The following is a 15,661-nucleotide window of genomic DNA, read 5'->3' on the forward strand; positions in this document are numbered from 1 at the left end:
TTCTGAGTTCAGGTCTGCTTTAAATTTTACAATTTTTGTGATATTGGGCCTTTAATCAGGAAAATATGAAAGTAAAGATACATTTTGTAATGAATAATGACTCCATTGCCTTTTTTACACTTTACTTACAATTAGTGTTGGTATTTGAATTTAAAGCACGAGAACAGCACACTTCAGCACTGAGCCTGCGGACAGGGTGAGGGGGAATTCACTTACTTGCTCTTCATAGTGTGCTTCACGTGACTCCAACTTCCTCCTTCCAAAACCAAAAGGAGGAAGTATCAGAGTCGCCTGAATCACTCCATGAAGCACAAGTAATTGAACTCCCCTGTCCACAGATTCAGTGCTGAACTGTGGTATTCGGGTGAACTAAGAACAGCATTCTGAATTTTAACAACAACACTGCTTATAATACAGTAGAATCTCATTCTAGTAAATCTCTGGATATAGTAAGCTCAGTCCACAGGTCCCAAACTGCATCTGTATGAGTATACAATGTATGACCAATTCTGATGTGGTGTCCCTTGGAGTTTACCATGAAGGGATTCTACTGTAGTGTGTATCCTTTCACCACACAGTAAATAATTTAAAAATAAGTTCTCCTATATATAGCCTTGTGATTGAAATTACACTTCATACCTTTATAGTTCTTTTTTGGCTTTCTGCAGGCTGAAATTGTATTGCACCATATGTAAAGTAGATATTCATCACACGGAATTATCAGTAGTGATTGTGTTAGTAGCAGACTAGTATGCATACAGTTGGGATGGTCAATGCAATAACAAGCTGATGCAGGATTATGCAAATATATGCAACTTGAATAATGCACCAATCCAATTCCACCTTTGCAGGATTTGATTGGTCAATTTTAAAGTTGCATACTCATTTGCACAATTCTGCATCAACTCTGAATTATTTGCATCTCACTGACCACCCCTATTTCCCAGTATTTGCAGCCTGCAATCTGACAAGTTAAAAGGTGCTCAGGTGAGGACTGTTGTAGTTTCTGTGTGAGCTGCAGCTAAAAATCTCCTACTCGTCCCCTCCCCTTTTCTCTTCAGGCCAGTATAGCCTGCTTGGCAGAGAGCTAAGCAGCACATCTGAACAATGATCATGGGGAACCTATTACCTAAAGCAGTCAAAGATTTTTTGGGGTGATGATTATCCCAAATAAATAGCTTTACATAAATAAAGCAAGAAGAAAAAAGAGACCAGATTTATGGTGTTAGAAACTTGTATTTTTCAGAAGTAAAGCAATGTGCTTTTCAGTTTAAAATGTATAGACTATTAAAAATACTAATTGATACATGTCATCTTTAAAACAACAAAAAACAAAACGTAATAATTAAAAATACATCCTAACCAATCCATACACACTTGTTTCACTGCCTACATTCATTACTAGAGATGGTGAAATAATCCAACTTGCATGTAAATATGCATATGTATAAAGTGCACTATTATGTTCTCCTATGTGGCCGTCACTTACAATACAGAGTTTTAATTGTCAGGCTTTGGATTCATTTATTGGGAGATTCTCGGTCTCTTCTTTCAAAAGCACTCCCCAGTAAGGAACTGTACAAAGATGCCATCAAGCCTGCCTACTCGTATGCCACTTTTCCTGCAGGTGGATTGTGCCATTGCTGTCTAGGGGTGCTTTAGAAAATAAAGGAAATCCTTAGAATCTCACACAACTAACTGAATTAGCCCAAAACCTGTCAGATTAATACTAGGTACTGTAACAGCTGCATGGGTAAAAGTTGTAGTGGTCCTTTATGCTTGGTAAATGTATTTTTTCCATAGGTGACCTGCAGCTAGAAACAAGGGGATGTCCTGGATGTGATGTCTGTCATGCGTGGAATTCTTTGGCTTTCTACCCTCAAGCAGAAACCCAATAATTGATTATGCCATTGGTCACTGCTTCCTCAAATTATGAGGAAAGCTGATCCTCATTCTGAATGACCCTCAGTTCTTCTTCTCATCCATAAAGTCACAGCACATTATAACATATCTAGCTATGTCCATCACCACTTTTCCCACTCAAGCTGTAAACCAGCTATGAAAGTCAGAGCAAAAATGTTTCCTCCGACTTTCATAGAACCTCTATGAGATTTATAATTAGTCACAGGTGGCAACATCTTTAGTCCTATCAGTTGATCTCTATGGAATGTTTGTTTCTGAGAGTTTTGCAGCCAGTACAAAATATACGTGGTCTTCCAGATTGCTATGGAAGGCTTCTTGCACACTGCACGCGATTCCGATTCAGATTCCGCTTTTTAATCAGTTTTTACCTCCGATTCAGATTACGATTTGCAGTGTGCAAGGAGCAAACTGCAAATCTGAATCGGAATCGGAAGTAAAAACAGATTAAAAAGCGGAATCTGAATCTGAATCGCTTGCAGTGTGCAAGAGGCCGAAGAGCTAATCGGCCTAGGGTTCACATCACAGGGAGGACAGAGCTACAGTCTATATACAGCATTATATAGATATAGGAAGTGTTTCCGATGCTGAAACCAGGAAAATTACCATAAAAGTGCAGGCTCTTGTGGAAACAAAAAAGGCACAGGGAGACCAGGAGCCCGATCTGGTGTATTATGAACGAGACACCAGTATGTGTGTATAATATGAGGAAATATACTCACAATGTTGGGTTGCTATCAGAGGCAACCACTTAATTCGCATGTGAGGAAGTACCGTCCTCACTCGGCCTTGCTTCAGATATTGGGGTTGGTCGCAGCTCCAAGAGAGAAAATATGCCACTGGAAGGAACTTCCGAGTGTGCACTCCACTGTATAGGGGTTAAGGGTACTGGGAGAGGGTAGGAGGCGCCCGTGGTCGTGTATCTGTAGTTCTTATATTAAATGTAGCAATTCAAACAAGGTATTTATAATCCTACCTTATAGTAGTACAACTCACACGTAAAGTGATAGTTGATTTTTCTCAAACTTTATTAAGGCACAATTGACAACGTGTTTCGCGGCCACGCCGCTTCCTCAGGTCTATAGGTGTGCCTTTAAATCAGGGCTGTGGAGTCGGAGTCGTGGAGTCGGAGTCGTGGAGTCGGGCAATTTTGGGTGCCTGGAGTCGGAGTCGGGAAAAAATGCACCGACTCCGACTCCTAATGAATTTGTAACTGTAATTAAAATAGAAAATATGATAAAATGTTCTATTTCTCAGATAATAGTCATTAAAAATAATGTATATATACAGTATATATACAGTAATAGCTGTGCTTAGTCCACAAAAATGAAATAAACCAATCAAAATTAGTTACTTGTGCTGCTTCAATAAAGCAGTCCCCGTATTTTTAAGGTCAGATATACATATCTGATTGTGACTGTATATATGATGTGTACACAGGAATCTCTTATATATACTAAATAACATCTATGCTGTAAGAATAAAGCCTGATGTGTAGCTGTGTCACTAATAGAGATGGTCAACGAGATGGAAATAATTCTGCATTGATGCTGATTTATGCAAATGTATGCACTCCCTTTGCTGATGAAATCAAATAATTTGATATGTTGTTAAAATTTGGTTTGGTGACTACAAATTAAAGGGTACCTGAGACAGATGAAAAGTAAAGTTTTATACATACCTGGGGCTTCCTCCAGCCCCCTTCAGGCTAATCAGTCCCTCGCTGTCCTCCACCACCCGGATCTTCTGCTATGAGTCCTGGTAATTCAGCCAGTCAGCGCTGTCCGGCCGCATGCCGCTCCCACAGCCAGGAACATTCTGCACCTGCGCAATAGTGCTGCACAGGTGTAGTATGCTCCTGGCGGCGGAGTGTGTGCATGCGCACTACGCCTGACTGGCTCAAGTACCTGGACTCATAGCAGAAGATCCAGGTGGCGGAGGAGGACAACGAGGGACTGATTATCCTGAAGGCGCCTGGAGGAAGCCCCAGGTATGTATAAAACTTTCATTTCATCTGTCTCAGGTTTACTTTGTTACACAGTAGTACTATACTCTACATATGCACTCCCCACAGAGCTGCAGGGAATCCACTGAGAATGCTGTGCACATTGAACACAGAGGTGTTGTCTGTTTACAATCTCCTCATTCCCCTGCAGAGTACCTGCACATCATTCTTGCATGTACCCACACTTACATTGCCTAGGGCCTGATAGATGTTCTTTGTTCCGGTTTGTACCTTTTACAAGTACTCTTACCAAGGACTAGTTTTAGTCTAAAGGGAATAAATATAGTAGTCTACATATCCTTCTCACTTCAGTTGTCTTGTAAAATTCCTAAGCGTTGGCAGTTAAGAGACGAATTTCATGTTACATACTTTTAATCAACAAAATTGTAATATGCAAATTAGAGGAGTCGGAGTCGGTGGAATCCTAAACTGAGGAGTCGGAGTCGGTGGATTTTTGGACCGACTCCACAGCCCTGCTTTAAATACAACATGGCAACAATCAGGATAGACACACCACTAACGTAAGTATAAGCATAGATTACAATAAATCACAATAAATCACACCAATAGATTCATAATAAAAATATTCGGAATGTATCACAGTACTCCAAGGGATAAAATGTATGCATCCACATATATACACATACACCCATAATTATACACATATGTATATATATATGCATACACACACACATGCAGGAGCTCTCTCCCACTAGCACAGAAGGAATCATAATAATATATACATATATACATGAAAAGCCCATACATGCAAAGAAAATAGAAACGTAAAGTTTGCATGTATGGGCTTTTCATGTATATATGTATATATTATTATGATTCCTTCTGTGCTAGTGGGAGAGAGAAGGAGATAATAGATCGAGTGATATTATGAATGCTACAATAATTGCACATAGAGAAATTGCATCTGTATGAACCTTGGGTAGTTAGCCAGCACGGTCGTTGTGTGCCAGTGGTAAACAAACTGGGGGACAAAATGCTCCCCAATGTGGGGGCCTTTCTGCTAGCAAAACTGACTCCTTGTTTGAGAATCACATTGAGAGTGTCGTCAGCCTGCAATACTGGCAGGCATCTTTTGATAATTTGTATAACTTGTCTGTATTCTTGACTGTATGTGGTCACGAATACTGTGTCCATCGCGAACGTGCCCCTTGAGAAACGGGGCGTAAAAGTTCCTCCCTGGTTCTCATAAGGGCGTGTCTCCTCCCCCTCTGTATCATCCATTTTGGATACCCACACTCTGCAAGACGAGAACCTACAGTGTCTAGCTCCACCCCGAGAACCGAAACATCAGAGCAATTCCTGCGGATCCGTATGGACTCGCCCACCGGGACCGCTCGGATAGTATGAAGGGGATGGCAACTGTTCGCCCTCAGGGTGGAGTTGCCACTGCAGGGTTTGCGGTACGTGCTAGAGACTACCGAGGCCAGGGCGGAATCGCCCCTAAGGGTGAGATCAAGGTAATTGACCTCTTGAGGTGACCATTGGAAGGTAAAGACAAGATTCAAATTATTGATGCCAAATAGAAAAGATCATCTAGCATAGGGAGCCTCTCTATGGCTCCCTATGCTAGATGATCTTTTCTATTTGGCACTTTTACTGGCCTGATGAAGCGGGCTGAGACCCGCGAAACGCGTTGCCTGTGCTAATAAAAATCCCTTGTATTAACTACAGAGGTTTCGTCATTGAGGTAAGCTACCTCATATCACTTTTCGATTTTAAGCTGATTTTAGATGCTTTTATTACATCAGGGCGCCTCTTTCCCCTTTATGTGCTATAGATGTGCTGTCTGTGTATTTGGATCACAAATCTGTCAGAATACAAAACTGGATGGTAAACTATGTACCGTATTTCAGACGTGTTTGTTTTTTTCCCTGTATAGCTCTGTACAGTGCTGAGTTTTGAGTTCTATTATGAAACAAAGACAACAAACATTGTTAAAAAATATATATTCTGTAGCAAAATTAAAGGTGGTCTAAATTTTAAGAGATTTATCACATTGTCTAAAACATGGTAGTTGGTTACTTCACATTCATTTAACAATAATTTGTTTTTATCAGATGTCAACCATCAGATTCCTCCTGTGGGGTCATTCTGGGTTCTTCTTAGATGTCATTCATGTGGCCGATTTCATAATTTGGACTGATTGCGCAGTAAATACGGCTTAAAATATTTCTCAAACACTGAGGTTGCCTGTAAAAAAAAAAAAAAAATCACAAAAAAGGACAGATTTGCAACAAACAATATGAAGAAAAAATATGTGAAAATGCAGTAAAGCCGACCACTGGATCCTGAGTGCAGCAGCATAACCGTGCTTGAAAAATGCAAACGAATAGAACAGATTATTGTGATCATGGCCTATCTGACTTACACTGTAATGGACAATCCCAAACCCTAATTGTTCAGGGTCTGTTTATTTATTTATTTTTTGGGGGGAGCACACTTGACCTGATTCACTGATTGTCAGCTGCTTGTTAGCACTTAGTTCCGGTGGTGGAAAAGTGCCCCCTTCCACCCACGGAGTCAAATCTGTGTGGTTGCAGGGGTGCTCAGACGTGACATGTCACGGCTCTCTGCCGGTGGGTAACGCCATTGCGTGCCAAGCACTGACACGTGTGGTGTTACAAACACTGCCATTCGGCTGCATTTTTATTGCACCCAAATGGTACACATGGGGGGCAGACAGGGTGCTGAACTGCCTGACAAGCATGCCTGGAAGAGGCCTAACTCACACCCCATACGTCCCCCAAAACTGGCCTGGGGAGTAGAAAGTGTGGATACTCCCTCCCTAGGAAGGAAGGCTGAGACTGGTCGCCACTGCTCCCATTTTTCTGTGTCCCTTTTTAACCACTTGAGGACCTAGGGCTTTACCCCCCTTAAGGACCGGCCACTTTTTTTCCATTCAGACCACTGCAGCTTTCACGGTTTATTGCTCGCTCATACAACCTACCACCTAAATGAATTTTGGCTCCTTTTCTTGTCACTTATAAAGCTTTCTTTTGGTGCTATTTGATTGCTGATGCGATTTTTACTTTTTATTATATTCATCAAAAAAAGACATGAATTTTGGCAAAAAAATGATTTTTTTAACTTTCTATGCTGACATTTTTCAAATAAAGTAAAATTTCTGTATACATGCAGCGCGAAAAATGTGGACAAACATGTTTTTGATTAAAAAAAACCCATTCAGCCTATATTTATTGGTTTGGGTAAAAGTTATAGCGTTTACAAACTATGGTGCAAAAAGTGAATTTTCCCATTTTCCAGCATCTCTGCCTTTTCTGACCACCTGTCATGTTTCATGAGGGGCTAGAATTCCAAGTAGTATAATGTGTTTTGGGGTGTATTTTTACACATACCCATGCTGGGTGGGAGAAATATCTCTGTAAATGACAATTGTTTGATTTTTTTTACACACAATTGTCCATTTACAGAGAGATTTCTCCCACCCAGCATGGGTATGTGTAAAAATACACCCCAAAACACATTATACTACTTCTCCTGAGTACGGCGATACCACATGTGTGGCACTTTTTTGCACCCTAACTGCGCTAAGGGGCCCAAAGTCCAATGAGTACCTTTAGGATTTCACAGGTCATTTTGAGAAATTTCGTTTCAAGACTACTCCTCACGGTTTAGGGCCCCTAAAATGCCAGGACAGTACAGGAACCCCACAAATGACCCCATTTTTGAAGGAAGACACCCCAAGGTATTCCGTTAGGAGTATGGTGAGTTCATAGAAGATTTTATTTTTTGTCACAAGTTAGCGGAAAATGACACTTTGTGAAAAAAACCAATAAAAATCAATGTCCGCTAACTTGTGACAAAAAATAAAATCTTCTATGAACTCACCGTACTACTAACAGAATACCTTGGGGTGTCTTCTTTCTAAAATGGAGTCATTTGTGGGGTTCCTAAACTGTCCTGGCATTTTAGGGGCCCTAAACCGTGAGGAGTAGTCTTGAAACGAAATTTCTCAAAATGACCTGTGAAATCCTAAAGGTACTCATTGGACTTTGGGACCCTTAGCGCAGTTAGGGTGCAAAAAAGTGCCACACACATGTATCGCCGTACTCGGGAGAAGTAGTACAATGTGTTTTGGGGTGTATTTTTACACATACCCATGCTGGGTGGGAGAAATAACTCTGTAAATGGACAATTGTGTGTAAAAAAAATCAAAAGATTGTCATTTACAGAGGTATTTCTCCCACCCAGCATGGGTATGTGTAAAAATACACCCCAAAACACATTATACTACTTCTCCCAAGTACGGCGATACCACATGTGTGGCACTTTTTTGCACCCTAACTGCGCTAAGGGGCCCAAAGTCCAATGAGTACCTTTAGGATTTCACAGGTCATTTTTGTTTCAAGACTACTCCTCACGGTTTAGGGCCCCTAAAATGCCAGGGCAGTATAGGAACCCCACTAATGACCTCATTTGAGAAAGAAGACACCCCAAGGTATTCCGTTAGGAGTGTGGTGAGTTCATAGAAGTTTTTATTTTTTTGTCACAAATTAGCGGAAATTGATTTTAATTGTTTTTTTTTTCACAAAGTGTCATTTTCCGCTAACTTGTGACAAAAAATAAAATCTTCTATGAACTCACCATACTCCTAACGGAATACCTTTGGGTGTCTTCTTTCTAGAATGGGGTCATTTGTGGGGTTCCTATACTGCCCTGGCATTTTAGGGGCCCTAAACCGTGAGGAGTAGTCTTGAAACCAAATGTCGCAAAACGACCTGTGAAATCCTAAAGGTACTCATTGGACTTTGGGCCCCTTAGCGTACTTACGGTGTAAAAAAGTGCCACACATGTGGTACCGCCGTACTCAGCAGAAGTAGTATAATGTGTTTTGGGGTGTATTTTTACACATACCCATGCTGGGTGGGAGAAATATCTTTGTAAATGACAATTGTTTGATTTTTTTTTACACACAATTGTCCATTTACAGAGAGATTTCTCCCACCCAGCATGGGTATGTGTAAAAATACACCCCAAAACACATTATACTACTTCTCCTGAGTACGGCGGTACCACATGTGTGACACTTTTTTGCAGCCTAGGTGCGCTAAGGGGCCCAACGTCCTATTCACAGGTCATTTTGAGGCATTTGTTTTCTAGACTACTCCTCACGGTTTAGGGCCCCTAAAATGCCAGGGCAGTATAGGAACCCCACAAGTGACCCCATTTTAGAAAGAAGACACCCCAAGGTATTCCGTTAGGTGTATGGCGAGTTCATAGAAGATTTTATTTTTTGTCACAAGTTAGTGAAAAATGACATTTTGTAAAAAAAAAAAAAACAATAAAAATCAATTTCCGCTAACTTTTGACAAAAAATAAAATCTATGAACTCGTCATACGCCTAACAGAATGCCTTGGGGTGTCTTTTTTCTAAAATGGGATCACTTGTGGGGTTCCTATACCGCCCTGGCATTTTACGGGCCTAAAACCGTGAGTAGTCTGGAGACCAAATGTCTCAAAATTACTGTTCAGGGGTATAAGCATCTGCAAATTTTGATGACAGGTGGTCTATGAGGGGGCGAATTTTGTGGAACCGGTCATAAGCAGGGTGGCCTTTTAGATGACAGGTTGTATTGGGCCTGATCTGATGGATAGGAGTGCTAGGGGGTGACAGGAGGTGATTGATGGGTGTCTCAGGGGGTGGTTAGAGGGGAAAATAGATGCAATCAATGCACTGGGGAGGTGATCGGAAGGGGGTCTGAGGGGGATCTGAGGGTTTGGCCGAGTGATCAGGAGCCCACACGGGGCAAATTAGGGCCTGATCTGATGGGTAGGTGTGCTAGGGGGTGACAGGAGGTAAATGATGGGTGTCTCAAGGTGTGATTAGAGGGGGGAATAGATGCAAGCAATGCACTGGCGAGGTGATCAGGGCTGGGGTCTGAGGGCGTTCTAAGGGTGTGGGCGGGTGATTGAGTGCCCTAGGGGCAGATAGGGGTCTAATCTGATAGGTAGCAGTGACAGGGGGTGATTGATGGGTAATTAGTGGGTGTTTAGGGTAGAGAACAGATGTAAACACTGCACTTGGGAGGTGATCGGACGGATCTGCGGGCGATCTATTGGTGTGGGTGGGTGATCAGATTGCCCGCTAGGGGCAGGTTAGGGGCTGATTGATGGGTGGCAGTGACAGGGGGTGATTGATGGGTGGCAGTGACAGGGGGTGATTGATGGGTGATTGACAGGTGATCAGTAGGTTATTACAGGGAATAACAGATGTAAATATTGCACTGGCGAATTGATAAGGGGGGGGGTCTGAGGGCAATCTGAGCGTGTGGGCGGGTGATTGGGTGCCCGCAAGGGGCAGATTAGGGTCTAATCTGATGGGTAACAGTGACAGGTGGTGATAGGGGGTGATTGATGGGTGATTGATGGGTAATTAGTGGGTGTTTAGGGTAGAGAATAGATGTAAACACTGCACTTGGGAGGTGATCTGACGTCGGATCTGCGGGCGATCTATTGGTGTGGGTGGGTGATCAGATTGCCCGCAAGGGGCAGGTTAGGGGCTGATTGATGGGTGGCAGTGACAGGGGGTGATTGATGGGTGGCAGTGACAGGGGGTGATTGATGGGTGATTGACAGGTGATTGACAGGTGATCAGTGGGTTATTACAGGGAAGAACAGATGTAAGTAATGCGCTGGCGAATTGATAAGGGGGGGGTCTGAGGGCAATCTGAGCGTGTGGGCGGGTGATTGGGTGCCCGCAAGGGGCAGATTAGGGTCTAATCTGATGGGTAACAGTGACAGGTGGTGATAGGGGGTGATTGATGGGTAATTAGTGGGTGTTTAGGGTAGAGAATTGATGTAAACACTGCACTTGGGAGGTGATCTGACGTCGGATCTGCGGGCGATCTATTGGTGTGGGTGGGTGATCAGATTGCCCGCAAGGGGCAGGTTAGGGGCTGATTGATGGGTGGCAGTGACAGGGGGTGATTGATGGGTGATTGACGGGTGATTGACAGGTGATCAGGGGGATAGATGCATACAGTACACAGGGGGGGGGGGGTGTCTGGGGAGAATCTGAGGGGTGGGGGGGTGATCAGGAGGGGGGGGGATAAAAAAAAATAGCGTTTACAGATAGTGACAGGGAGTGATTGATGGGTGATTAGGGGGGTGATTGGGTGCAAACAGGGGTCTGGGGGGTGGGCAGGGGGGGGGTCCTGAGGGGTGCTGTGGGCGATCTGAGGCGGGGGGGGGGAAATCAGTGTGCTTGGTGCAGACTAGGGTGGCTGCAGCCTGCCCTGGTGGTCCCTCGGACACTGGGACCACCAGGGCAGGAGGCAGCCTGTATAATACACTTTGTAAACATTACAAAGTGTATTATACACTTTGTATGCGGCTATCGCGGTGTTAACATCCCGCCGGCGCTTCCGTATGGCCGGCGGGATGTTGCGGCGGGTGAGCGGCGACAGGCGGAGGCGGAGGATCGCGTCACGGATGACGCGATCGCTCCGCCCATGCCCCTACAAGGACCGCCGCCATTTGTCTATGCGCCGGTCCTTGCGGGGTCCACTTCCCGGCCGCCAATTGTCAATACGGCGGTCGGGAAGTGGTTAACTAGCGTCTCTTTTAAAATGGTGATAATGTAACTGTGCCTTTTTGCAAGATGACACCAGTCCCTCCCCCTTTCTGATACTTGACTCAATGATAAGGGGTTGCTTTGCCTGACAGAGCCAATATGCACTTAAAGGGAACCTAAACTGAGAAGGATATGGATTTTTCCTTTTAAAATAATACCAGTTTCCTGACTCTCCTGCTGATCCTGTGTCTCTAATACTTTCAGCCACAGCCCCTGATCAAGCATGCAGATCAGATGCTCTGACTGAAGTCAGACTGGATTAGCTGCATGCTAGTTTCAGGTGTGTTATGCTGGGCATACACGGCGCGATTATTCCTTATCAATCGAGCTCGATTGATAATTTCCGACAGGTCCGATTACCCCGCTCGAGTGGAAATCGATCCGGACGAACGGGGACGCGGCGGGGATCGATTCGGCGGCTAATAGAGCCGCCGGGTTGACCCGTGTATTCCCAGCATAATTCATCCACTACTGCAGCCAAAGAGATCAACAGGACTGCCAAGCAACTGGTATTGTTTAAAAGGAAACATCCATATCCCTCTCAGTTTAGGTTCCCTTCAAAAGAGCTGTATCTGGAAGGATCAGAATGGACAGACATCACTGGGTGCACTGCTGAGTGGAATGCATTGCTTAATATCATTAAAAACATTATGCAAAAGTAGTTAAATAGTTTTATTAGCTCCTGTTGACAACAGTGCAGTGTGTAGTATGCTGTTTTATTTGTGTGGTCCAGTTTTAGCCTCCATACAGTATATTTGAAAGGGCCTAGCAATGCACTGCATAGTTATATAAGGCCGGGGTTAAGCCTTGAGTACTGAGGACAAACTCCCGAAGAGGCTCATGTGTCCATCTTCCAAATCTAGGCTTGTTCATGAGAGCTGATGATCACATCGCCATTATATCTCATGGATATGAGGTCTTTAAGTGTATATAGTTAAAGGAAACCAGAGACGAGTTAATATAAAAGATTTTCACATACCTGGGGCTTACTCCAGCCAATCCACAGGGATCGCTTCCATGCCGCCGTCTTCAGCCTTCTCAAGCTTCAGTAGTGGTTCCTGGAGCTTCAGGCAGCTGCGGCCAGTCTGACGCAAGAGAAGTGCGCTCTCTACGTATCTCTCTCCGGCAGCCACCGAAGAGATACGTAGAGGGCACACTTTTCTTGCGCAAATTGGTCGCGACTGGCTGAAGTTACGGGCCCCGGTATCGGAGCTGGAGAAGGCTGAGGAAGGCAGTGTGGGAGTGATCCATGCGGATGGGGCTGGAGGAAGCCCCAGGTATGTATAAATCTTTTATATTAACTCGTCTCTGGTACACTTTAAGTGTGGAGTCTAAGCAGTCCAGCAGCATTCATGTTTGACCACCTGTGTGATCTGTGACTCGTTAGCAAAATATGAACTTGACTAAAAATGTGAATTCTGAACATCATCAGTCTCATGATTTGGGAAAAGTAAAAATGGGGTGTACAGATGGGTAGGGCTGACAAACATGCAAACAAGATTTTATTTTCACTTTGATTATTGCCAGAAATATAATTTTTTTTAATTTCAAAGAATTTTATCTAAGAAGTTAAAAGTAGAGTCATGACATGTCAAATAAAACAATATAGAGATCATTTCGATGTCATAAGTAACGATAAAGTTATAGGCGAATGAATGGGAGGAGTGTGATGTGAAAATCGCTCTGGTTTTTAAGGGGGAGAAACTTGTGGTAGGGAAGTGGTTACAGAGGGATAGGAAAGTACACTTTATGTTCTGAGATTTCCAGTTTGAAAACTTCTACTGTGTTTGAATATCACAAAAACATTATTGGAAAATACTGCCCTTTTCATGTGTTGTATAGAGCTTTGATTATTTAACCTCTTGAGGACCATGGTGGTAAACCCCCCTAGTGACCAGCCTAATTTTACCTTAATTGGCCACTGCAGCTTTAAGGCCAAGCTGCAGGGCCGTATACCTCTGCACACAAGTGATCCCCCCCCCCCCTTTTCTCCCCACCAACAGAGCTCTCTGTTGGTGAGGTCTGATCGCCCCCCCCCCCCCCCTGTGTTTATTTTTTTTTTGATAAATATTTGTTGTTGTTTTTTGTTTGTTTTTTAATATTTTTTGCTATTTTTTTTTTTTTCGAAATCCCCTCCCTCCCCCCAGCCGGCCAATCACGGCGATCGGCTGTCATAGGCTTCTGCCTATGAGAGCCGATCGCTCTCTTGTCCCCCAGAGGGACAGCCGTGTCACACGGCTGTCCCCAGTGCAGCGCTGCTGCTGATCGCAGCGCTGCACATGTAAATACACAGCGGTTTCGTCGTGTAACAGTCTCCCGAGCGGCGATCGCCGCTCGGAGACTGAAGGCGGAGCTCAGCTCCGTCCACCAAGCGGGAGATGCGCGCGATCTCCCGTAAACTGCTGCCCCAGGAATTTCCGCCAATTGGCGTTAGCTGGTCCTGGGGCTGCCGCCGCGGCCACGCCCAGTGGCATGACGCGGGCGGCAAGCGGTTAAACAGCTACAGGTGTACTCTGCTCTTACCGGTTTATTGTCAGGGTTCTTCTTAGCCCATTCCAGTAAGTTGTAATACACATTCCCATCATAGGTCCCCAGGGCAGACAGCAGCTGGTCATCTGTGTAGTCAAAAGCATCAACCAACAAAATAGCATCTTTCCTGAAAAACACAAGCAGTCACTTTAAATATGCATATGCAATTCACTGTTTCTCCTGAGTTTTTCCTTGGATATCATTTTTCAGCTTGTATTTAAAATAATTTTTCAGCATTTTGCAATTAAAAGAGGAGTTGGAAAACTAATATCAAAATTATTTTAAGTATTTTCTTGCTTGCTGGTGATTTAAATGCATTGTATTCACTAGTTGTGAAAATATGAACTAGGAGAAAACTCAGGTGAAAAAGTGAATAGCACATGGGCCTCGGAATCGTACAAAAATGCACTGATTCCAACTCATAATAAATTTAAGTTGTAATTAAAATAAAAAAATATGATAATAGTGATCATAAATAACTTGTAATAGCAGTGCTTAGTCCACAAAATGAAATAATATATATATTTTTGTCTTTCTTATAAATAAATATATCATTTAAACCGCAAGATGTCAGCATTTCATAACAAATAATAATTTTATAAGACTATTAAACCGCCAGGTGGCATCATTGAATCATCTAACTAATTGGGAAAACACCTTCTATTGTTTATATTGTATAAAGCTTGTTCCCAAAACATCATGTGTTATCAGCTAGCTGAGACTAGAGCACGTCAACAACCTTCCAGCTTGCAAGTTAAAATATTCTTCTAAGCTTTACCGCCTGGAATATGCTGAGATGTCACATAGCAATATATTAAAGAAGTACTATAACTTTACAGTTCACATTGAAATTTTGCATAGAACGTTAAAACTTAAACCATACACATATGACAGCTTTTCCTGCATAAATAAAACCGCTAGAATTCTGATAGACCAATCAAAAAACAATTACATGTGCTACTGCAATAAAGCAGTTAACATATTTTTAAAATCAGATCATTTTGAAGTTCATTTTAGTTCTTTAGTTAATCTTGAATCTGCAGCAATCTGACACTTTGTATGGCTGCTCTCATTGGCAATCTCCAGGAAAATCTCACCTCAGTTGTGCTAAGAGGCCCAGGTAAGCAGTAGTGGCCAGCTCCACCTGTTTTCCTGACAGGTAGCCGTGCTGCAAGAAATCCCCAGAACTTGTGAATATTCCATGCAGAGCGTACAGGTCACACAGCCGCTTCAGGACTGTTTTAATTGGGGTTTGAACTGACAGTGAGTTCAGTGAAGAAATGAACAGCTTGACTGACAGGTAGTGCATATGTGCCTAAAAGATAAAGACAGTTGTATTATGGACACAACAATAGCTTGCATCAATACATTTTTATTTATAATGTTGAACGATAACTAAAGCATAGCTCTCAACTGTCCCCAGAGGGACCGTCCCTCTCTTAAAGGGCTTCCGAGGTGAGGACAACAATCTATGTTTACTCACCTGGGGCTTCTTACAGCCTCTAACAGCCCTTTCAGTCCATCGCCGCAGTCCCGGTTCTCCTTGGTGTCCCTCTGGCCGCCCATAATGATCGTCGTCTTCTGCACCTGCC

General features: G+C 43.3%; 1 protein-coding gene across 1 annotated transcript in view; it reads right to left on the minus strand.

The window, feature by feature from the left end:
- Positions 1–5,875: 5,875 nt before the first annotated feature.
- The window catches only part of ACOX2 (acyl-CoA oxidase 2), a 72,612-nt gene continuing 62,826 nt past the window's right edge, over positions 5,876–15,661 (minus strand). Inside the window, exons 12-14 of the mRNA XM_068253751.1 lie at positions 15,167–15,384; positions 14,064–14,196; positions 5,876–6,136 (exon numbers count right to left, since the gene is read on the minus strand). Of these exons, the coding sequence (XP_068109852.1) occupies positions 6,074–6,136; positions 14,064–14,196; positions 15,167–15,384 (414 nt within the window). The 3' untranslated portion in view covers positions 5,876–6,073. The remainder of the gene's footprint in view (positions 6,137–14,063; positions 14,197–15,166; positions 15,385–15,661) is intronic.

Source organism: Hyperolius riggenbachi, chromosome 9 (assembly GCF_040937935.1).
Source record: "Hyperolius riggenbachi isolate aHypRig1 chromosome 9, aHypRig1.pri, whole genome shotgun sequence".
Taxonomy (NCBI): domain Eukaryota; kingdom Metazoa; phylum Chordata; class Amphibia; order Anura; family Hyperoliidae; genus Hyperolius; species Hyperolius riggenbachi.